We start from the raw sequence: 25,652 nt of genomic DNA, 5'->3' as shown, positions 1-25,652 counted from the left end.
AACTGAACCCTGGTGTCGTGTCATTTGAATCCCAGCTGTGTGTCTTTTCCTTCATTGACCTAGCGTAGCGCGATTAGTCAACGTTCGGGTATAATCGGGTAACTTGTGCAGACGTGGTCATACCAAACCGCTCGGTAAATAACATCTAAGCCACGTCTGTAACAATATTTTGAATAACTCGTTCTTTACAATGAGCCATGTCTCAATTTTTTCTGTTCAGCACTTTTGGAGATATAGTGGCGCAACGTTTTGCCGTTTTTCCAAGATGGCGGCCGAACCACGTGACTGATGACGTCATCATTTACATATTTTATTCCCCATGGAGAGTTCTTTACAATCAATGAGCCATGTCTCAATTTTTTCTGTTCAGTACTTTCGGAGATATGGAGGTGCAAAGTTTTTCGGTTTTTCCAAGATGGCGGCCGAACCACGTGACTGATGACGTCATCATTAACATATTTTATTCCCCATGGGGAGTTCTTTAGAATGAGCCATGTCTCAATTTTGTCTGTTCAGTACTTTCGGAGATATAGAGGTGCAAATTTTTTCGGTTTTTCCAAGATGGCGGCCGAACCACGTGACAGATGACGTCATCAATTGGGCACAGTCTATTCCTGGTCAAGACCAATATGTGTGCAAAGTTTGGCGATTCTACATGCAACGGTGTAGGCGTAGTGCTGCAAAGACAGACAGACAGACAGACAAACAGACAGACAGACAGACAAACAAACGAACAGATCAACATACTTGCCGGAATTTTTTTCCGGCAAGTAACAAACGAACAGATCAACATACTTGCCAGAATCTTTTCCGGCAAGTAACAAACCAACCAATCAACATACTTGCCGAAATCTTTTCCGGCAAGGAACAAACACACAAACCAGAGTGAGCAACATACTTGCAATTTTTTTTTTTTTTTTGCCAAGTAACAATCGGACTCAAATGCAATACCCTCTCCTAAAGCGAGGGTAAAAAGTACTGCTAACGGAAATGTTTTGAAAGTGGCAAAAAGACGATTTGTTTTCTACTGTCTTCAAGTATATAATTCAATTGAAATAAAATAAAGATTGTAATAGTCATAGAAAAAATATTCGGAAGTTTATCGCCGTTGATGCAGCATCTTTTACACCACCTCATTTAACAGGTTACGTTAGCTCTTCGTGCCTGTTGTTTGTGTCCTTTATGACGTCCTTAAAAACAGTAATTCTCCTGTTTCGAATGATTTTCAATTTTGTTTCACCACCAGGCAAGCAGACGGAGTAAAAAAAAACAAAAAAAACAGCTTTTTCACTCACTCCTCTGCGCATGGTTGAAGAGTGGAATGTGGAGGAAGGTGACGTCATCAGCTGAGGTGCTATGTGCGCATGCGTGAATAAAGCAAAGTGGTTATGGTTTCCATTCTGTGCCGTGTTTGTTCTACTCGGTCATGTCGACTGGAATATTCGATGTACTGTATTCACTTGTCCAGGATCCAACACACGTGCAATCGGGACGAATTGAGAGACAAAGCAGAGTGAAACGGCGGGTTTGTTTTCCGATTAGTGTTCAGCATAGCCATATAACGTTCAATTCAAACGTTCAATTCAAATAAGTAAAGTTGTTCCTCGATCATAAAGTGACGTTTGCAGACGAGACGGACACGAAACAATGTGCAACCCCTTGCGATTCGCGTGCGCGGAGTAACAACTTTTTGTGTTAATCTATCCATGGTGGAGTTCGTGTTTAGATTCCGTGCAGGACAGGGACATGAGGAGATCGATGTACATTGTACTTATTCATGAATATCGAGGACAAGATGGACAATGTACACAGTGCACTTGAACCTGGGACGCGTACGCACCAAACCGCAGCATGCACGAACCTTAGTTTAAACCATAAAGTATTACAGATGCAATTGTCACATGATTCGTGCATGAATAATAAATACATCATTAAATTCCACCGTCGTACTTACTCGTTCGTCGTTCGTGGTTGACAGTGAAATCGCAAGTGGAAAGCTTACCAGGCACGAAATCAAAAGCGAGGATTATAAAATGGCAACTAACTGCCCTAGATCCTCGATCCTCGATCTCTCCACCCCTAGATCTACGCTCGCTCCGCCACTGGATCCTCGCTTACTCCGCCCCTAGAGCCGCTCGTTCCGCCACTGGAGCCCCACTCGCTCCGCCCATAGATCCTCGCTCGCTCCGCCCATAGATCTTCGCTCACTCCGCCCCTAGATCCTCGCTCGCTCCGCCCCTAGATCCTCGCTCGTTCCGCCACCAGATCCTCGCTCGCTCCGCCCATAGATCGTCGCTCACTCCGCCCCTAGATCCTCGATCTCTCCGCCCCTCGATCTTCGCTCGCTCCGCCCCTAGATCCTCGCTCGCTCCGCCCCTAGATCCACACTACGCCTGGGACACAGGAGGCTTTGGACTATCGTTATTGTGCCGTATTATTATCACCCACTTAAATTAACCATTTACTTCCATTCCCTGTACTACTACTAGTAACTTGAGATTATCATAGTTATTCCCATAGGACTACTGCATAATCAGAGGCAGGGAATGGAAGCAGTTGCCTTCAAGACGATTCCTTCTTTATTCCATGTTTGTTTGCATCCAGGTTTGGGTTTTAGTTCTTGTTTTGTGAACGCAGGTAGGTCTTCTACGCAGAGTAGTAAATGCATGGAATAGTCTCCTTGAAAAGTAGTTAGTGCTCGCAGAAACGGTAGATGGTTTAAATTTGGGTTGGATATCAGTTAAGGTTTATTTATTTATCGGATGCGTTTACGGTTTTTACAGCGTAGCTCATAGGGCAATGCCGTCTTGATCAGCGTTTGTGTCCATATGTCCCCAAAAACGTCCACCAATCAGAGCTGAGAATCCGGTCACATGAGGGGGACGTTTTGGTAAACATTAGTTGCATATTTTACTAAAAGGTAATATAATAACCTTCTGGGGTCCCAACGGGTGTCGTTAGGCAGGTAGGTTTCAGAAATTCCTCAATAGTGATTTTGAAATGGATCGATACGCACCTTGCTCCCAAATCCGGAAGTGAACGGATGACACTGGCAGCCACACACGTCATGCACCCTCTGCTCTTTCCGCACTTTACCTCCGGTTTTACCACCCGCACATGATCACGTGTGGAACCAACTTGCGTATCCTATTCAATCTCATTCTTCCATCCATCTTCAAGACAGATGTTCACCAGTCTCAGATCATCCCCAATCCAAATCCATGATCTTTTTCTACCCTCAAACGAAAGAACTCCTTTCAAATTTCCAGTTTATCCTACCTGTCCAGCCCATGCATCCCTTTCTGCTCCTTCATTCCTCCACACACCTTGTCCAAATCTCCATCTCGTCGTTCAACCCCACCCTGCCTCTCCACTGTTCCTTTTGTCCTGTTACATCCTGATACATTCAGTGTACAATCTCCTCCAATAGCTTTGAATGTATACGCCACCACAAATATTATAACCAAAAAACCCTTGACCGTGAGGCAAAACCAATGACTGTTGGAAATTGATGCCAAACCCTTGTGTCTAAAACCACAGCGGTTCGTCCAGGGTCATCGCTTGGCCCTCCATCATTTCAAACGGATGAGGTACGTCGGAAACCAAAGAAAATGTTCCTTTCCCAGCAGACATCTGTGGATCAGGGTGGAATATTTGGTCACATGTCCACCCATTACCCAACATTACATTGGTGGTCAGTACTGGAATAAGGACCACTGGTCTTAATCCGACAACCATCAGATATATATTACCCTCGCCTGAGAGGATATTGTATTCAAGTCCGTTTGTCCGCACAGAAAAATATGATTTTGTCTGCAACCGTTGGTCCGATTGACAGGACATTTTCACCATCGGTGCAACGCAACCTGTATAATTTTTAAAAATAATTATGACGTCATAGGTCACGTGGTTCGGCCGCCATCTTGGAAAAACCGAAAACTTTACACCTCTATATCTCCGAAAGTGCCGAATAGAAAAAATTGAGACATGGCTCAATGTAAAGAACGCTCCATAGGGAATAAAATATGTTAATGTCATTGGTGCCTCCATTATGACGTCATAATTCGACAAGTACAAAACTATCCAATAAAGATGAATTTTCTTGAGCATAAATTGGCAGAGAAAAATAAATGACGTCATCGGTCACGTAGTTCAGCCGCTATCTTGGAAAAAGCGAAAACATTTGCACCTCTATCTGAAAGCGCTGCACAGAAAAATGGAGACCTGCCTCATTGTAAAGAACTCTCCATGGGGAATAACCACCGTTTAGAGGCCATTTTTCCCCGCAAAGCGGGGGTTGGCCTTTTCGGGGACCGTGGTAGTTGTTGTTTTTTGGTCCCCTTTTTGAAGCAATGTTTTACGGCCGGATGCCCTTCCTGACGCCAACCCTTTTTGCCGCCTTCAACGACAAACAGGGAATTACCAGTGAGCTGGTACTCAATGGGGAATAAAATATGTTAATGTCATAGGTGCCTCGATTATGACGTCATAATTTGACAAGTACAAAACTTCATTTCAAATTTCATTTCAAATTTCATCTGATCAAGATGAAATTTCTTGAGCATACAACATGCATTTTAAGGCCATTTTCCCTGCTAGAGCGGGCTGCTTGAGCATAATCTAGGAATAAATTAGTGGAAAAAAAAAAAAGAAGAATGATGACGTCATCTGTCACGTGGTTCGGCCGCTATATTTGTGTTAACACAAAAGCCTTAAAAAACACTGAAAATATATCCTGGTGAGAGTTTGCAATCTCCGATTGCTCTTTCTTGTTTGGGTATGCAAAAGCATTCGTTGCCGATTGCAAGATTTTCTCAGCTGCAACGTGAAGAAGCAACTACAGGAGGAGGAAGAGGCATGGTTGCCTGGTTTTACGACCAACCATTGAAATGATGGCATTGGAACAACTAACTGCTTCGCCTGGCTGAAGGCGTTCCAATTTATCAAGGCGAGAAGTGTGAAATCATTGAATTAGTTGTTTTGACAAGGTCGACCTTATCATGAAATCTGTCGAGTGAAGATTTATCTTCTCTTGGGCTTGGAGGACTAACATCGTTCCCAAAGGATAAAAGCCATACCTAGAATCGGAACAGGTGGCCCCACCTGCTGAGTCAGCATGTATTCTGGACGTCAAATAACTCCAAAGATTAACAATAAAAGAATGGTATCATCAGATTTCACTTCAATTCCAAAGTTTTAATTAACAGGCAGGCCAATCATAACAATGAAAGGAATATTTGGCGAAGCATTCAAATTTATTGAACAAAAGGTTTCACAAAACGAGAAAAATTCAACAAAACCGCATTAAACTCAAAACTCAACGATACCCTTGCACAGATAATAGAAAGTGACATGGAATACTTAACTAAAATCTACACAAATGCAAATGAAAAGATACTTTCACAGATCACGTGTATAAAAGTCTAACTACCCGAGTTTAGAATACTATGAAATGTCAGTCTTCTTTCGTCAATTATTCCAGTCAATTTACAAATCGATCAATCCAAATAGCTGACCGGTCAAAACCAGATAGAAGCAGGTTTGACCATTAACCAAGTATGATGTGGAATTAGACAAAAACCGTCCAATGTTGGGGCCGACACACACGGCAAGTTGAACAATACGTTGGACCTGCCGGGAGACAGATTCAAAACAGAAAAAAAAAATCCATGGCAGGAAGGACATGGCGAGGGACAAGGTTATGGTGGAAGAGAGAAGTCGACAAAAGAACGGTCCCATAGACTTGATTCCAGTCAGAGTTCAGTAAGGACGGTCACGGCGGTCAATGCGGTGACTGCCTCTGCAGAAAGGGGGAGGAGCAAGGATGGTGAACAATTAATAAAATACAGATTGGTATCAAATAGAGTATTAGACCAGTGGTGGTCCATGTGCAGCCTGTGGTTGCCGGTTGCATCATTTTCTGGGGGCACGGCAGTGCCACTGATGCAATGCCCTCTATTTCCCAGTCTGCTAATACTCATTTTGCTGACCTCGGAAGGGTGACAGGCTGAATCAACCCACCCGGTGTTAATTCAACGGAAACAGGGGCTCAAACTCAGGACCCCAAGATCTCAAGCCAGCCAGCTTAACCGTTAAGCCAACACCAGGATTGTTATACTCGTGTCGGTCTAATTTACATTTTACGGGATTACAAAATTTGCGCTCTCCAAATTTGTGCAGTTCTCACCAAATATCCTATCCTGAACTGTTATTACCACAGATGACTTTCAATATCACCTGAAAAACACTAAACAGGTGAGTTTGGTATCGATGACCACTTTTAAAATTGACTCCAAATGGAGCAATCATTAATCAGATGAACTCGACTCACCGTCCTTCCATTTTTCCAGGGGACATCGGCCCCATGGGGCCTCCACGGCCACGGAAGCCACCACGATCTCCACCTCTTCCTCCTCTGAAACCCCCGCGTTCTGGCATGAGCGGGCCACCCCGACTACCACGGAAACCACCCCCTCGATCACCACCCCCTCGCATCCATCGCTCACCTAAACATAACAACAAATCTTCAGGATCACAACAATTACAAAATATACTATACAGTATATAACAATCACATTGTGCTACATTGCAGTTCAATCTGAGGTACTAATCTGTAATCAGTCCTTCTCCTTTGACCACCCACCCTCTGCATGGAAATCAGCAAACATCACTCCCATACACAAGGAAGATGCAAAAACAGATCCCACCAACTATAGGTGAGAGAGCTTGCTTCCAATTACAAGCAACATCAAGGAATGCATCCACTGCTTCCGATGTGGTCTTTGCTCTTTTCAAACAACCTGATCTACAACCATCATTTTGGATTCCGTCATGGTCAATAAACTCTGGGCATGCTTCAGCTCATCTCAATGGTTTGAGGCCTCCATTCTCCCTGGACATTCAACAGTCTGGCTTTGCTTGCCAACCTGTCTGTGCCATAGAATTCCTTCATGCCTGGATTTATGATGTCTTCCACTTGCGCAGTCGACATTTTGCCATCAATGGAACCCTCTCCTCCCCTCTCCCAGTGGAGGCTAGAGTTCCCCAAAGGCAGTGTTTTAGCTCAAGTTCTGTACCCATTTATATCCAATGCTCTGGAAAACCCTCTTCTTCTTTGCAGACTCCTTCACTGTAATACAATACCCCATTCCGTGGCTAAGCAGACGAGAGCTGTGTATCTCCTCTCCATAACTCCTACCTCCTCCAGTCCCCTATCTGCTGATCTGGAAATTATTAGACACTGGTCTGATAAATGCAATACATGCTTAAATTCTGGAAAATCTCAGTCTCAATCTATCGCTGCAAAATGATTGTCAAACTAACCCACCTACTTATTTATTTGGTCATCCACTGGAAGAGGTTCAGTCTATTGAACTTTTAGGCCTCACCATAAGCCATCACCTTTTCTGGGCTGACCACAGTAAAGCTGGTTTCCAAAGCCAGCCACAGAGTGAGCATCTTCTGTTAATTGAAGTGTTTCCTTGGAAAATCAGAGCTACTCAGTCACAGTTAACAAGGCCTAAGGCTGTAGCTCAATGGAGTACTGCTCTGCTATGGGATGGCACCCAAGCACCACATCTCTCTTGGATTTGGTGGAATCTTAAGTTTTCAAAATTATTCGAACATCCCATGAGACCGAAGCGCAAGGTCTGTTGCTCTCATCGCTTTATAGTTTATACCATCGATTCTCCAACAATGTTACCTCTGCCATACATCCTTCGGCCCGACACAGCAAGTCTAGGATGCATTTGTTTTATTAGGGCAACTTTCTGGTTAAACTTCCATAATCCAGGTCGATTGCACAGCTAAACTCCTTTATGCCTCACATCTCAGGAACACTGAACAATCTTCCAGAGGCTATTCTGTCTCAGTCTTCCCCTCAGGGCTTCAAACAAGCAGTGTACTCACAGTCCTCAGTATTGACCAACGATAACCCTCATTAACCTTTCCTAACTCAACTATCTTCATGGCTCATTTCAGTTTCCTCCCTTCCTCATCCTTTCCTATTCATGCATTCCCTTGAAAATGGTCCCACCGAGTTCTACCATGCTTTTCCATCAGCCTTGCTCCAGCAAAGAAAGAAAAGGAATAATAATATTAATAATAATAATAATAATAAGAAGAAGAAAACCAACAGGGTGCGCGAGCAGTGCCTGCTGTATGTTAAAACAGTACTTTGTAATCTGTTCAGGTTGCCAGCAATCCCACCTCCTTGCAAAGCAGGCCATGGGATGTTTAAAGCCAAAACGCACACACAAACACAAACTCTACCAATTTTAACACAAAGAGGGGAGAGTAGAAAGCCTCAGAAAATGTTTCCTTCACATTCCATAAACATACTCAAGCTCTGTTTGATTTTTTTTTTTTTTTTCCCCTTTCCAACAATTAAACCCCCTTCTTAAGGCCATTTTCCCTGCTGGAGCAGGGGTTAACCTTGCGAGCCCCATGACAATCATCACGGTTCCCTTTTTGAGGCAATGTTTTTATAGCCGGATGCCCTTCCCAACACCAACCTTTTAGTCGCCTCTTACGACACGCAGGGATACGGTGTACCTATTCTAAACCGGGGCACACACCGGCACATTCATCCCAGCAAGCTGGAACTCAATTTGCCGACCTCGGAAGGATGACAGGCTGAGTTAATCCCCCTGGCAGAAATTCAACAAGCGTTACGCCTAGGTCCCCCGTCGGGGAAGTGATGTGAGTTGACAAAGTGGAAGACGCAGAAAACATGCTACGATATGATATTTCGCTCACACAGTTCAGACATACATGGAGGCGGCCATCTTGGATTTTGACGTGGCAACCCAATTTTCAATAGCGTTCTTCCTTATGCGTAGATACACCCACACACCAGATTAGAAGTTAGTAGTTCCTTTATCTTTCAAGATATTTCGCTCAAAGTTCAGACATATATATGGTGGCGGCCATCTTGGATTTTGACGTGGCGACACAATTTTCAATAGCCTTCTTCCTTATGCCGAGATACACCCACACACCGAATTAGAAGTTGGTACTTCGCTTATTTTTCAAGATATTCATCTCATAAGGTTCAGACATACATGGCGGCGGCCATCTTGGATTTTGACGTGGCGACCCAATTTTAAACAGCGTTCTTCCTTGTGCCTAGGTACACCCACACACCAGATTAGAAGTTGGTACTTCGCTTATTTTGCGAGATATTTCGCTCACAAGGTTCAGACATATATATGGTGGCGGCCATCTTGGATTTTGACGTGGCGACCCAATTTTCAATAGCGTTCTTCCTTGTGCCTAGATACACCCACACACCAGATTAGAAGTTGGTACTTCGCTTATTTTTCAATATATTCAGCTCACAAGGTTCAGACATACATGGTGGTGGCCATCTTGGATTTTGACATGGGTTGCACCCACACACCAAATTCGAATGCGGTCCTTCGCTTACGCATGCACGCACGCACAGCCATAGTCCCCCTTTCGCTCCACTGTGCGACGGGGGACAACAATCGACCGGGATTCAAACCCAGGATCCTAGCTAGAGAGGATCCCAAGCTGGCACCCTAATTACTGAGCCAACACCAGGCTTCTTACTAGCGGGGTGGCTTGGGGTCAATTTTCAAGATTACCGTTACCGGGCGGACAAAAGCGCCATTTTTGGTGTGAGGCTTCCTTAGGGTATATCAGTTGATTTTAGCCGAGGAGCCCTCTCGAAATATGTACGTAACCATGGTAACACAAACAAATCCAAGATGGCTGCCGTTCATGATAAAATACCAATTTTCTTGGGTTGTAGTTGTTAGAGGAAAGCCAAATTGTATCAAAATATTACTTAAATATCAGAACCATGTCCTCAACATGTTCGGTCACCCTCCTGAAATATTAAAGTAAAACATAAAAATCCAAAATGGCCGCCATTTATGCTGAAATAGCAATTTCCTTGGTTTTTAGCAGTCATACGATGGCTAAATTGTACCAAAGTATGATTATATTATACCAGAATATTTTTATTGAAGCCCTATTTTTTTTAAAGATACACAAATAACCTACCACATATGGACAACATGGTTGTTTATTTCCCGTAGGTCTAAAGATCAAAGAAATCAAACTACATAATATTGACTGCAACATCCAAACTAATTGAATTTAAAAGTGATCTAAACTATTTTTTCTCAAGATAGTGCGTTCTTGAGACAAGGGTTTGAACATGGAAATAATGTGAATGTTTTAATTATGCTTTTATCCTAACCTTAATGTGACCCTTGTGGGTATCCGTAGTTATATACCTAATTTATATTTTTGCCAAACTCAACTTAAGTTATTTATATTGATATCTATCTATAATTCCAGTAATCTCTGTGTGTCTGTGTGTTTGTGTGTTTGTCTGTGACCGCTGTTTCTCGACAACCACGGGTCCGATATACTTGAAACTTGCCAGGTATATTGCTGGGGACCCGAGGATGTGCCTTTTCAAGGTTTCATATTAATCGGACAAGTAGTTACCGAGCTATGGCGATTTCTTTACCAAACTCCGCAAGCCGTTCGCTTTGGACCAAACCATTTCATGTAAATAGAGGGGGGGGATTGTCACCGTACTCGCAAGCCGTTCGCTTTGGACCAAACCATTTCATGTAAATAGAGGGGGGGGGGATTGGCACCGTACTCGCAAGCCGTTCGCTTTGGCTTTGCGAATGGACCAAACCATTTCATGTAAATAGAGGGGGGGGGGATTGTCACCGTACTCGCACCCACGTACCCACGTACCCACGTATGGGCATTGCACCCACGTACGGGCATGCCCTAGTTATTTTAATGTGAATAATATATACTTTTTTCTCAATTTCAGAGCACCGATTGAAAGCCAAGGAAACTGCTGGTACGGATTGGATTCAGACATCGCGCCAAGAGAGACGAGCCCGTATACAAGATGGATCTAGATTGGAATTGTTGTATCATGTCAGCAACACACATCTGAACCTTTGAAATGCCCTTTGCAGAATCCTATAGCAAGTCGTGACATGACAGATGCTTATACATCATTTTTGACAAATGTAGAACAGTTCAGAGACATTGATGCACTTCCAACTAACATCTACTTTGGCAGTGATGTTACTGCTGCAGATTTTGTAACCCACCATGCATCTTGGCATAAATCTTGCCATTTGAAATATAACAATTCCAAGTTGACAAGGACGCAAGCAAAGAAAAGGGGTGTCCCCAACACTGTCGAGTCTCAAAGGAGATCAAGTAAGCGCCAAACGATAAACACAGCAAAGTGCATCTTCTGTGACAAAGGACATGAGGACGGTGAGCTCTCTCAAGTTTTAACATATGATGCTGATACCAATATACGATGTATGATCACAGAGCTACATGACACACAGCTTCTTGCTCGAATTGTTGGAGGAGATTTGATTGCGATGGAAGCAAAGTATCATTTAAAATGCCTGACCCATCTGCGAAATCGTTACCGCAGTCTCGTCAGAAAGTTGAGTCGGGAATCACCAAATGTAAATGAAAAAGTGAATGAGTCTAGAGTGTTTGTAGAGCTGACAAGCTACATTGAGATAGCTGTAGACTCTGGGACTTTCCTCTTTAAGCTTTCAGAGATTCATTCACTCTATGTGAATCGTCTTCAGGACATGGGTATCCACAAAGAAGTCAACAAGACTAGGCTGAAGCGTCAACTGCTGGAACACTTCCCAGAGGCACAGGAACAGAACGATGGTAGAAACACGGTTATTGTTTTCAAAGAAGGAATGCGAAATATGTTGAAGGAAGCTTTGAAAAAACGGGATTTCTCAGAAGACGCTGAGATTCTAGCAAAAGCTGCAACGATAATCCGCAAAGACATTTTCAACCATCAATGCTTCAAATTCACTGGCTGTTTCCCAACACAATGTCAAGAAAATTCAATGCCCCCAAGCCTCAAATCACTTGTCTCCCTTATACTTAATGGCCTTAACTTGAAAGATCAAGACAGATGTGAATCACAGGCTTGCCTCACTATAGGACAGACCATTCTCTACAACACAAAGAAGAAAACTCCATCTGAATCAGCTGTTGAAACAAGACATACTCTGGAGCGTGAACCACCTCTCCCCATTTACATTGGTCTCAATATTCATGGACTGACAAGAAGCAAGAAACTCATCCAGCAATTGTATCAGATGGGTATCAGCATTTCATATGACAGGGTTATGGACCTTGAGGACTGTATTGCCACATCTGTATGTGAGCGATTTGAAGAAGACGGCGTTGTATGCCCTGCTTTTCTCCGGAAAGGGTTGTTTACTGTTGGTGCCCTAGACAACCTAGACCATAACCCTAGCTCAACCACTTCACATGACTCCTTTCATGGGACTGGAATTAGTCTCTTTCAGTTTCCAACACAAACTGATCCTGGTGAGAGCAGACCACCTACTATGATACCCCCTTCTGGTGCAACACAGCAGTCTCTCCCAGTCAGTTATGCTTTTGTCCCTGCTGTAGCTTTAACAACCGCTGCAATTGAAGTACCTGAGAGTAACACAGAGCCAACCAAGACCTGCTTAAATGAGGCACTTATCCAGGAAAATAGTTGGGTCGAACATGCACTAGCACTGTTAGAGGAGGATGTCACCAATGAAGATGCCATCGTCTGGGCTGCCTATCATGCTTCGCAGCAACCTCCCATAGAAGACCCTCCAGCTGTGTGTTCACTACTGCCTATGTTCTACGAAAAGTCTTCCACCGCCGCAATGATAAAGCACGGCATGGATGTCCAGAGACAAGCGATTGAGTATCTCAACCCAGGACAAATTCCAGTCACTACCTTTGATCAGCCTCTATTTGCCCTGGCAAAGTTTGTACAGTGGAAATGGCCTGATACTCATGGGGGAAAAGTGCATGTTGTTATGTTAGGTGGTTTACACACAGAAATGGCACTGTGGAACACACTTGGAGATATTCTGGAAAGTTCTGGCTGGACTACCGCCCTTACAGAGGCAGATGTGGCTTTCACTGGCATAGCCGACTCATTTCTGAAGGTGTCACATCTCACACGAACCAGGCATGCCCATCAAATCACCCTCCTTACTCTCCATAACCTTCAAAGAAAGGCTTTCCTGCTCTCCGAGAGACCTAAAGACAATCAATCTGCAGAAGCTTGGAGGAATGACATGCTGAAGAAGAGTCCCACCTTTATGTACTGGGACCTTATCCTGAGATACGAAACCCTTATTCTCATCTTCATCAGGGCTCACAGAGAAAAGAACTTTCCTTTGTATGTAGATGTCTTGGAGCAGCTGACACCTTTGTTTTTTGCCCTGGACCATGTGAACTATTCAAGATGGATGCCTGTTCACATAAGAGATATGAAGTCTCTGCCTGACCCTATCAAGGAAGAGTTTGAGAAACAATGCCACTGGGTCCTTTCTAAAACCAGCAAAATATTCTCTACTATCCCATTTGACCAAGCTCATGAACAGGAGAACGCGAAAGTCAAAGGCTCTGGTGGTTGTATTGGACTCACAGGAAACCCTGTCGCATTTAGACGCTGGATGTTAACAGGTCCCGAGTTGGCCAGATTGCAAACACAGTTTGAGGAAGAATACTTTCCCAATGATGACCCAGATTTTCGGAACCATGAACAGGGCCTTGCATCACAAAAAACATTTCAGAAGGAAGTAAACAATCTTTCTGAAACCTTCAACAGAATGGGAAACCCCTTCCTTGATGATTTTGAAGAGCTAGTGACACTCGACAGTCGCAATTGCATGGATGAGTCTGTAGTATCCGCACTACGCACATTGGAAGACACAGGCATAAAGCAGTATCAGGAGTATGTCAAGAGTGTACTTGAAGATCGCAGCTGCTCTATACATGACCCAATCAAGAAGAACTCACTGGCTCTCTTCAAGAGACCTAAACCCAAGGCCCCGACAAAGCAGGGGAAGAAGATCAAAGTGCTCCAGAACAATGTGGCACTTTTTGGCCAGTTGTACATTGCCATGCAAAGTCGCGAGGGTGACCTGAAGGAATTCTTTGCCCATGAGATACAACCCTTTCCACCTTCTCTCTCAGACTTTGGTAAGCTACATTTACCAAACACAAAGTCCGATCTACTGAAATGTATTGAGCAGCCCGAGCAGCCTGAGCCACCTTCAACCTATGACTGCATTGTACTGGATGGTGCTGTCATTGTGCACTGTCTGCCGACTACTGCAGTCAGCACGTTCATTGAGTATGCAGACAAGGTGTTCATCCCCTACCTGGTGAAGCAGCTACAGAATGCCACAAGGTTGGATGTTGTGTGGGACACATACATTCCAGACAGTTTGAAGGAATCAACCCGGGAAAAGAGAGGAAAGGGTGTGCGCAGAAAAGTGTCCGGCCAAACCAAGCTTCCAGGCAATTGGATGGACTTCCTCCGTGATCCAAAAAACAAACAGGTGCTATTTGCCTTTCTGACGTCCAAGGTTGCCGAGTTTACCTTTCCATCAGGCAAATCCGTGTACATCACATCAGGTGAATCTGTAGTATCCACAGGCACCATCAACGCCATGCTGAACTGCAACCATGAGGAAGCAGATACGAGGGTCATAGTGCACATCGTGCATGCACTAGAGCAAGATATGAAGACTATTAAAGTGCGCACTGTTGACACAGACGTTGTAGTCATACTTATTGGTACATTTTATGATCTCATGGTCACTCAGCCATTGGTAGACATCTGGGTTGCCTTTGGAATGGGCAAGAATTACAGATTTTACAGTATCAATGCCATATGTGACAGACTTGGGGAAACAAGATCACAAGCTCTACCAGTATTTCATGCCCTTTCTGGATGTGATACCACATCAGCCTTCCAAGGTAAGGGCAAGAAGTCAGCCTGGCAGGCTTGGCAAGCCTATGAAGACATCACAGAAACATTTGTGTATCTGGCTCGTCACCCCTTTGAGCTTCTTTATACAGACGCTGATCACTTCCAGAAGATCGAGAGACTAATCATCATCTTGTATGATAGAACAAGTCCCTTGAGCTCCGTCAATGAAGCAAGACAGGAACTCTTCTGCCAGAAGAATCGATCAATGGACAGAATACCACCCACACAGGATGCTCTTCTTCAACATGCCCGGCGGGCATTGTACCAAGCCGGAATCTGGACAACCAGCACACAGACACAGCAAGTGGTTCCTTCTCCACAGACATTTGCATGGACCAAGGTGTCAGATGTATGGGTACCAGTTTGGATATCAATGCCAGAGGTTTCCAGAGCATGCAGAGAACTAATCAAATGTGGTTGCAAAGGAGACTGTACCACATGCAAATGTGGCAATGCCAATCTTGTCTGCTCAAAACGTTGTGTTTGCCCATGTATTAAATAGACAAGTAAATAAGAACATTGCAGATGTCTAGATTACTGAGAAAGTAAGGATGTGCACATTGCACACTGAACATTATAATATACTTTTGTTCAACAGAAATCCCCCATGCTCACTACTGAATGACCAAAGTACTTGTACACTCAATTTTTTAAAATTATTTTCTTTAAAAGTTGATGACTGAGGTCAATTATATCATGTAGTGGTTATAAGTTTCATGATTGTGTGGCTACAAATTCCCCTCATCCCAAGTGGGACTGGGAGGTTTTTTTTAGACCAGGAGTATTGTAATATATAAAGCTATATCAATATGCAGTACCAGAGACTTTTGGGGGCATCCTCATTTTTTCAAAAACAAATGACATACTTTGCTTACATGTACCTCCAAGTCGGCTTTTTTTTGTTTCAGTGTTTTGTTTTGATTAATGTGCAGCCTATATCAGGTGTACATATGTACTTAATAGTCGAGTCCAAGCTGGATCCGACCAGAAAGGATAACCATTAGGAGTGCAAAATATCGAGCCCAAGAATTGGGCGTGTCGCTTATTGGATGTCACGCCTACCATTACAATCAGTATCCACTATAAACCAATGAGGTTTAGATTAAGTCTTAATCTAAACCTCTCATTGGTTTATAGTGGATACTGATTGTAATGGTAGGCGTGACATCCAATAAGCGACACGCCCAATTCTTGGGCTCGATATTTTGCACTCCTAATGATAATGTTGTATTTCCAGGGTACAATGTTTACAGCTTATCATTCGCAATAATTGATGACCTGGAGTTATAAGCAATGTATTCAAGCCAAAAGCTTCCCCCCCCCCCTAACATTGAGGGCGCCCTTCACATGAAATCACTGAATGTCCCTTTAAATTTACTGGTGATATTGTAATATCAAAATACACATTCAGTGTCCTAAAAATTTATATTTTGATACCAATTTTTGCTATCCATGACTTATATAACCCGGGAAATGTGTTTTTAATTACTGGATGGCGGCCATTTTGGATTTTTTGGTTTTACACGAATATGCGTAAAAATTCGCGAGGGCTCCTCGGCTAATATTGATTAATAGGTCATTAGGAGTGTTCATGCCAAATTTGGTGATTTTGTCCACCGTGTAACGGTAATTTTGCTAAGCCACCCTACTATACTTTCCAACAATTGATAATCTCAAATGCCTTAACCTAAGTGTGTATGCATGCGATTTAGCAATTAATCATCACTGAAGATCAAGCCATCACAGATCAATTTTAGTGCTTTGTGTAAGAGTCACAAACTCACCACCACCACCACCACCACCAGCTTCTGGGCGAGGTGCTTTGCACTGGTTGCACTCGTTGCGCCAAGAAAAATTCACATTTCCACAGGTGCTGGGGAAAAAAAGGTGAAGTGGGGGGAGTGGGGGGTGAGGGGCAGTTGTACAAACCAACGAACAATTTAACACAAGAAGAAAAAAAAGAAGCTTGTGGGGGTATCAAATATTAAGTAGCAACACCGAGTAAGAAGGGGCAATGAAAGAATAAAAGTGCAATAAAGTACTGTATAGAATAAACTCGAGGTTCCAGGGAACCTGAACTCAACTGGTCTATATCAATATGGTTAGAATATGCATAATAGAACCACAAACTATATAGTTGATATGTGCTAAAAATATATAGCAAAAATTGATTTTTCAATATGGCCACCCTGCCGCGCCCATTTTTGGGCATGCAACGCCCAAATGCAATCCCAAACTAGTTTATGTCTTAAAGATGCTACATAACAAGTTTCATCAAACTTCATCAATATTTGTGACTTTTAGAGCATAGACGTCGAATTGTTTTCAGACGACAGACAGACAGAGACAGACGGACGACGGACACTGGGTGTCAACAAAAACTTAGCTGGACATCGTCCAGTTGAGTTTAAAAAATATTTTGGGAGCCAAATTGCAGATCGAAATGGTAAATCAAAAGTCCTTACGGGTTTGGGCACTGCCAATCCCCCTCTCGTGCTTGTGGATGGCCTCCCATAGGTCCACCCCCACGACCTCCTCCAAAGCCAGCGCCGCCACCGCCAGCGCCAGCTCCGCCACCGCCAGCTCCGCCACCGCCGCCACCACCGCCACCACTATTACCGCCACCACCTTCTCGCCACATTGGTCCTGAAGTAGGAGAATCAGTGTGGGAGGGTGAGGGAAGAGAATGAAAGTCTAACAGTCCAACAGTGGAGTAGCCGGGCTTGTAAAATATTATAAAACACAAATACACATGATTAGCTTTTTAAACAGTCGCTAATGCAGTTTATAACATTAAACAAAAAGTTGGAGGAATCCAGACATCCATGAGGTAAAGTTTTACTTACAGAACTGAGGGAAGATCTACTGTAATCTTTATACCCCACAAGGATTGGGTTAATAACACGCCATAAAAAAACCGAGAATTCCTTACTCCCACGGTTATTAGTACCGCACACCGCTCATCATTGATTCATGAGCCACACACCGCTTCAGTTCATTAACTTTGTATTCACAACATTGGGATTAAAGTATTATGGCCATTTACTATATTATTATTATTACCATTACGAAAACGATACTACCGAAACGATACACTGCTGTATTAAGAAACCTGGGCTTAATTTGTCCGAAACGGCCCGAAGGTGAGGCATGAAGCCTAAGGCCTATACGTATCATTTTGTTGGAAGAGATGTAACACCGATGCTTTAAATATTTGATGGTCATTTTAGCAATCGGTTTGTTTGCGTTTCACACTGAATGAAAAACGTAAAGGTAGAGCTTGGCGATTGTGATATATGACAGGTTTGACGATATGTTTGGCCTGAACAAAATTGGATTCAAAATGCTGCAATGTGGAGAGTCAGCCGCCGTACCGACATCAGACGTATTCACATCACCATCATGTGACCAGATCCTCAGCTCTGATTGGTATACATTTGAGGGGACATACAGACGGACAAACACTGTTCTTAAACGGCTTCGCCCTATGGGCAACGCTATTTAAAAAAAAAAAAAAAAAACACCTCGACAAGTATCCACCACCCCTCCCCACAAGTCTAGCATGTCAATTCCAACCACTCAGCTGCTCACAACGACCTTTCTCACTGTCCAAAAAGATGCGAATGGGATGATTTTTCACCACCTTGGTGTGACTAGTGTACAATGTTTTTGCTTCCGAGTTTGGGTGTATTTCAACTCCTAATTGTAGTTTAAAGTTGATGGGTTATATCAATGTATTTCTAATAATAAAAAGCAAAGTGAGAATTGCTTTGCAATACATGTCCCCAACCGGTCCCAATTGAAATGAATGAATGAATGAATGAATGAATGAATGAATGAATGAATGAATGATCGTTTTAAGGCCATTTTCCCCGCTATAGCGGGGGTTAGCCTTGCGGGCCCCATGACAATCATGGTTCCCTGTTTGAGGCAATGTTTTTATGGCCGGATGCCCTTCCTGACGCTCTTACGATGCCCTTCCTGACGCTCGGTCACGCTCTTACGATGCGCAGGGATACGGTGTACCTATTCTAAACCGGGGTACACACCGGGATCTTCATCCCAGCAAGCTGGTACTCAATTTGCCGATCTCGGAAGGATGACAGGCTGAGTCAACCCCCCTGGCGTTAATTCAGCGATCGACCGGGATTCAAACCCAGGATCATAGGATCCCAAGCCAGCACACTAACCGCTAAGCCAACACCAAGCTAACTGGTCCCAATTAATGAACTTATTAAAAATCCATGCAACAAGTTTCAGTTCAATGTTAAAGGGTAAGGGGGGAAGTGGAAAACCACAGGTGGGATGAACAGACTGACTGACTGAAGGATGGCTGAACACGGCAAAACAACACATATTACACAAGAAACCATATTCGTGCAAAAAAAAGTCTTGTTTTATTGATAAAAGCGTTTTTGGCACAAAATCTTTTGTGCACGTTTTTTGTTGCAAGTCACTATTCTAGGGCAGAAATGTGTGTTTCAAACAGTGTGTGTTTAGCTTGTACACAGCACACAACTCATATTTCAAATATTTTTCCATTATTAACGGCAGAAAGACCTATTTCTGCTCAAATGCAAACAAGTATCGCATTTTTTGGCCTATAAGTGAATGTCGACTACAAGTTAAATTGGATAATTTCCCCATTTCCCCCCCCCCCCCCCCCCCTTCATTCATAGATAAGTCAATTTGGAGTACAAGACGAAGCAAAATCGACAATGACGGTAGTTGTGAAGACTGTCAGAACAAGAGAGGTGTTAATTTCTCCCCGACACTAAATGCATCGATGCCGACGTTAACTTCGAGAGTCATGAATATTAATGAGCTGCTTTGTGCATATTATTTGAATTACTTTGTCGGACAACCTTTCAGATAAATTATGAGTATAAATTTTTTTCAACATGTTTATTATCATATGGAGATACAATATTTAAACCAAACACCAGAATCATTAGAAGTACTGGCTACATTTTATCACCGATCACTACTCCTTAATAAAAATCAACACCTGACACATTGTAATACAATCACCAAATATTTGTCCACCAAACTTTGCAGCCGCAATTAGCCTTCTTGGTTTTCTCAACATAAGATTCGTATTCATAGAAATATTCGTTTTACCCCAGCGCTCGGATTGCCACAAACTTGCACGGAACCTCGGGGGCGACTCCTCCAGCCTAGACTCGCGGCGAGGCCCGTTCGATAGCTCAATTGTAAATTTCTCTATTCCAGATTAGCCACATGACTCACCTGAAAGCTTGATCATGGCAAGGGGAGCGCTGTGTCACTGCAGGCTTAACTCGCTTCCGCCTTCTCAGGCCACAAATTACTTGAGCAGTCCATCCGAGACAAGAAAGCCTGATTTCCCTCCCTGCAACCCAACCTCTCCTGTCCTGACAAGCAATCTTGGCTCTACATTTTGGCGAGTACCCCTAAACTGTGCATTTAATTATCCATTTGTGTTCTTTATTGATCTGTTTAATATTTGTCCCCATTATGTAGTTAAGTGAGGTTAAAGTTATGTTAGGGGGACCAAAAATGTGCCGTGGGAACATAGCCATCCTTCTTCCATCCCTCTCCCACTGCCTCACCCTATACTATAAACACGACGACCATATGGACACATCTTGTCTTCTTAAAGTCATTTTGCTTAAAACGCATCCACGACAAATTGGAAAGTTGTTGTAACGGGTTTTTAATTAACATTAATAACATTTATTTCTGAAAACAACACTTAAAAAAAAAAAATCACTAATGCAACTCAATGCCTTAGGTTGGCTCGTAAATAAGTCGATTCAGAGTACAAATCAAGGCCCGGACTTCAAGGGGGGAGGGCGGAGGGAAATAAGGTTGATGCACTTGCTGCAGCGGTTGCACATGCCAACATCAACATGGATCTCGTTACACAGACAGCTAAGCACTTCAAGATCTTTCACAAGAGGAGATACTTTTTCAATTTCATCATAATTACCTCCTCGTCCCATTCCTCTTCCCCTTCCTCCAATTCCACCCCTCATGCCGAAGTCGGGTCGTCGTGTTGCAAAAGTCACCTTGATTTTGTTTCCGTTGAACTCTTTGCCTAATGAGTGGAGATGAAGTATGACGAAAATTGTGCAAAATCAGTATCATTATATACCACATCATGCACTGCACAACTACAGGAAAGTTTGGGCTCTTATTACCGTCAAACCATTCGATAGCAGCTTTGGCTGAAGGAGGGTCATCAAAGGACACTGTGGCTTCTCCCTTTTGTCGCCCAGTCTCTCTGTCTGTGTACAGGTTTATCATGTGTTTCCCAGAGCGCTTGTTCATCTGCAGAACAAAGACCTTCAGTGAGGACGAACGATGTCAAATTTAAACGCTGAACACACCAACACTTAAGGTTATTCATTCTCACACCATGTATCAACCAACAATTACCACAAAGCATCTAGGTCCTTAAAAACGCATGGAGTAAAAATCAGATCGTTGTGCTCGATCGTTTAAATCAGAACAAACATGCAAAATCAGGAGCTTTGATGATGTGCAAAACCACCAGGCTGATTGACATGACAGGAATAGTTGCATGGTTTATAATAATGTACCTTGATAACACCGATCTGCTTGAAGTGTTCAGCGACCTGCTCTGCAGTTATTTCTTCACTGAGGCCTTGCACGAAGATAGTATCATTATCACTGTTGTCTATATCTGCAAATGGCACATTCACAGAAAATTGAAATTTTCTGCCAAATTCACCACAGAAAGTCTCCTCCAACTCACCCCACCAGAGCATTTCAAGGAAGTTTTAAGTATCTTACCAGGCTCACAGTCTGGCTCCTCCCGTGGTCCTGGTCCTGCAAAGCCGATAAAAGCAGGAACGATGACGATGAAAAAAAGGAAAGAAACAAAAAAAGCAAGTTATATTTGTGACCTAACCCACACATTAAGCACCTGAAAGAGAAGGCTATTAAACACACACAAAGCAATTATGGGTCACATGCAAGACTGCACAATACGTCAGGCGGTGGCACTGAAGAATCATCTAGACGAGTGGTTCACTCAAAATTCGTTATTTGAACTGTAACCTCTGTGCCAAATGCAATGGAATTACTACCAGGTCACAAAAATCGATTTTTTTTGGAGGAAATCGCATGCTTAACCAAACCAACACCGTTTTTGTACAAATCTCACCCTCACCATGCCCCCTACCCAACCAAAATTGTGCGCGGTTTTTTTTTTTTTTAACAAAATACTTTTCAATAACATTTTGTTTCAAAGTAACTTCACAGTACCTTTACTTGGATTGTTTATAACCTTCAAAAATATCCCCACAAAGCTAAACACTTGCACGTTAAAATGCATGCCGAAGAATGGTGGGATAAACACCATTTGAGAACTCCCTTGCAATGCTACATATAATGCCCCCACCATAATGAACCAACCATTTCCCTGACCTACAACATAGCATGTGAAACTACACTTCAAAATGGCCAAACAAACCCGACCATTTTCAAAACATCACAGATGAGCAAAATACCCAGTGTGCAGGATGGAAAATTCGAACAGAATAAATAAATCAAATACTGTATGGTGAAAAATAAAAATAAATAGGAACCCAACAACTTTTTGTTTTTCACAGGCCAAGCCTCTCCTATTTTGAAAGAAGTGCCGTTGAAACTTAAAGAGCATACAATCAAGGAACACATCAGTAATATCAAATGACACTTTCACAGTTCCAAAACCTTTTTAAAATGCAATGTAATGGCCTTTGTGTATTTTTTTTTTTTTCCAACATCACTGGGAGAACAGATGGGGTAAATGGGGGTATGGTGGGCACATTTTGACCTCCAGGCACGAGTTGAAACCATCATAAATAAATAAACCCTCCCAGATACCCTTTCCCTCTTCCCACCGCTTCGAAACCACTTACCACCAAGCCCACTGTAGGCGCCACGTAGACCCCCACTGCAGACGTGAAACACGCACGGAGATGTGACTCCTTCATATCAAACGCATTCTTTAAGGGGACCTGACATCAAGGACCCCCAAAAAAACCTTGGGACTCCAGAGCCCATTTAAACCAAATAATTCACTCAAGCGATTCCAAGTACACCAGTTACTTATCTAGTAACATCCAGCTCTGTGTCTCCACTCTCGTACTATACCATGACCTATATAAGCAATGATTAACACACAAGTTCTGGCAAATGCGACAATACGATTCTTCAAATGTAGAGGAACACCTTAAAATTGCTATTATCGGGGGCAATCATTTACTAAGGATCCCCGTTAATTAATGGAATCTTCTGACATCAAATGAAGAAGTAATGAGCAATGATTTAATATTTTAACTGCTCTATTTTGCTGTCAAAGAAAAATTCTAAATGCTAACAAAACAAAATTTCAATTGTGAATTTCAACAGCCATCTACATATTGTGTACTATGTAACCCTACTCCCACCACCTCCCCAACCCAACATGCATTTCATACCTTTTTCCATCTAGCATCCTAACCCTACCCTATCTCATCCCAAACCTCACCGTCACATTCCATCCGAAACCTCACCCTGTCACATTCCATCCTAAACCTCACCCTGTCGCATCCCATCCTAAACCTCATCCTGTTTCATCCCATCCTAAACCTCCTCCTTGCATCCCATCCCAAACCTCACCCTCTTGCATCCCATCCCAAATCTCACCCTCTTGCATCCCATCCCAAATCTCACCCTCTTGCATCCCATCCCAAATCTCACCCTCTTACATCCCATCCCAAATCTCACCCTCTTGCATCCCATCCCAAATCTCACCCTCTTGCATCCCATCCCAAATCTCACCCTCTTGCATCCCATCCCAAATCTCACCCTCTTGCATCCCATCCCAAATCTCACCCTCTTGCATCCCATCCCAAATCTCACCCTCTTGCATCCCATCCCAAATCTCACCCTCTTGCATCCCATCCCAAATCTCACCCTCTTGCATCCCATCCCAAATCTCACCCTCTTGCATCCCATACCAAATCTCACCCTCTTGCATCCCATCCCAAATCTCACCCTCTTGCATCCCATCCCAAATCTCACCCTCTTGCATCCCATCCCAAATCTCACCCTCTTGCATCCCATCCCAAATCTCACCCTCTTGCATCCCATCCCAAATCTCACCCTCTTCCATCCCATCCCAAATCTCACCCTCTTCCATCCCATCCCAAATCTCACCCTCTTGCATCCCATCCCAAATCTCATCCTCTTCCATCCCATCCCAAATCTCACCCTCTTGCATCCCATCCCAAATCTCACCCTCTTGCATCACATCCCAAATCTCACCCTCTTGCATCACATCCCAAATCTCACCCTCTTGCATCACATCCCAAATCTCACCCTCTTGCATCCCATCCCAAATCTCACCCTCTTGCATCCCATCCCAAATCTCACCCTCTTGCATCCCATCCCAAACCTCACCCTCTTGCATCCCATCCCAAATCTCACCCTCTTGCATCCCATCCCAAATCTCACCCTCTTGCATCCCATCCCAAATCTCACCCTCTTGCATCCCATCCCAAATCTCACCCTCTTCCATCCCATCCCAAATCTCACCCTCTTCCATCCCATCCCAAATCTCACCCTCTTGCATCCCATCCCAAATCTCACCCTCTTGCATCCCATCCCAAATCTCACCCTCTTGCATCCCATCCCAAATCTCACCCTCTTGCATCCCATCCCAAATCTCACCCTCTTGCATCACATCCCAAATCTCACCCTCTTGCATCCCATCCTAAACCTCCCCCTTACATCCCATCCCAAACGTCCCTCTCCCAACCTCAAATCCCTTTCTTAACCTCCATCCTACAGCTCCTAACACCTACTTTAATCTCCTATCCTCCCACCTTTGCTCCATTTACAGCAGCCCTCCTCCCCATAAAAACATATCACAACATATTACTATTTCTAGCAATGATTGCTCCCATCAACATTACCATTTTAAAATTATTAAAAGTTAGTCACTTCAGTTTTTTGGTCTATTACATAATCCCAATTACAAAAGCAAGCTGCACCTCATCTCTACCCTAGCCATTAGTGAAATCTAAAATAGACATCAAAATTACACCAGGTATTCATTTTGAAACGAGTAGTTAGGCTAAAGTTTCCCTGTGATGGGAAAGAAGAGGAAGAAGGTTAAACAGATTTCCTGGCACAAAAAAGCGATGACATTATATAATACAGTGAACATGGCAATTAACAAATCTGGTACAATTACAGTAAAACATTATTGGTGTGTATATACATGCATATTAATAATAAAATTTAAAAAATTGCAGGGTGAGGCCAGAGCCTGGGCGGGGAGGGGAGGGGAGGGGAGGGGAGGGGAGGGGAGGGGAGGGGAAGGGAAGGGAGGGGAGGGGAGGGGAGGGGAGGGGAAGGGAAGGGAGGGGAGGGGAGGGGATGAGGGGATGAGGGGATGAGGGGATGAGGGGGGTGGGAGGGGAGAGAAGTTGTGGACAAAAAGCAGGCGATACAAGGAGGAAAGAGTAAAAGGACAAGGCAGAGGCGCGATGTTAAATAAAATATGGGAAAGAATAAGGAATGGCAAGAGGAAGAATGAGATGTAAAGAAATTGTTGAAGCAAACTGTTGGAAAGGGTAATCATGAGTAGCTTTCTCAGCAACATCGAAAACTGGCATCAGGCAGCACGAAACACAAGCCAGCACTATCAGCCCTCGATAAAAAGGTTTACAAAAACAGACACAAAACGAAGGGGAGAACGAGCAAACTTATTTTCAGTCATCACCCTTTCTACCTTCAGAACATCAATTGGATTTCTATTTTATACACC

At 43.4% G+C, this 25,652-nt stretch overlaps 3 protein-coding genes across 5 annotated transcripts in view; all 3 read right to left on the bottom strand.

Annotated features, from left to right (window-relative positions):
- Nucleotides 1–2,220, bottom strand: part of GSTP1 (glutathione S-transferase pi 1) — a 78,955-nt gene extending 76,735 nt beyond the window's left edge. Inside the window, exons 1-2 of one of the 2 annotated variants that reach the window (XM_078776446.1) lie at nt 2,213–2,220; nt 1,955–2,052 (exon numbers count right to left, since the gene is read on the bottom strand). In XM_078776446.1, coding sequence (XP_078632572.1) covers nt 1,955 — 1 coding nt within the window. In that variant the 5' untranslated portion in view covers nt 1,956–2,052; nt 2,213–2,220. Of the gene's footprint in view, nt 1–1,954; nt 2,115–2,212 lie in introns of those variants that run through there. The other variant, XM_068113480.2, reaches the window with a different exon arrangement.
- The window catches only part of PUS3 (pseudouridine synthase 3), a 212,365-nt gene that overhangs the window by 113,083 nt on the left and 73,630 nt on the right, over nt 1–25,652 (bottom strand). The gene's annotated exons all lie outside the window — the stretch shown is intronic.
- The window catches only part of LOC137425249 (uncharacterized), a 58,461-nt gene continuing 37,990 nt past the window's right edge, over nt 5,182–25,652 (bottom strand). The window contains exons 9-17 of one of the 2 annotated variants that reach the window (XM_068113477.2): nt 22,756–22,790; nt 21,644–21,679; nt 21,430–21,533; nt 21,028–21,157; nt 20,817–20,924; nt 17,311–17,491; nt 16,630–16,718; nt 6,332–6,506; nt 5,182–5,800 (exon numbers count right to left, since the gene is read on the bottom strand). In XM_068113477.2, coding sequence (XP_067969578.2) covers nt 5,761–5,800; nt 6,332–6,506; nt 16,630–16,718; nt 17,311–17,491; nt 20,817–20,924; nt 21,028–21,157; nt 21,430–21,533; nt 21,644–21,679; nt 22,756–22,790 — 898 coding nt within the window. In that variant the 3' untranslated portion in view covers nt 5,182–5,760. The remainder of the gene's footprint in view (nt 5,801–6,331; nt 6,507–16,629; nt 16,719–17,310; nt 17,492–20,816; nt 20,925–21,027; nt 21,158–21,429; nt 21,534–21,643; nt 21,680–22,755; nt 22,791–25,652) is intronic. The other variant, XM_078776447.1, reaches the window with a different exon arrangement.

The sequence above is a fragment of the Myxine glutinosa genome, chromosome 4, assembly GCF_964187855.1.
Source record: "Myxine glutinosa chromosome 4, kmMyxGlut1.1, whole genome shotgun sequence".
In the NCBI taxonomy this organism is placed as follows: domain Eukaryota; kingdom Metazoa; phylum Chordata; class Myxini; order Myxiniformes; family Myxinidae; genus Myxine; species Myxine glutinosa.
Note: the sequence above shows the minus strand (reverse complement) of the source record. Positions and strands in the feature narration are given on the sequence as shown.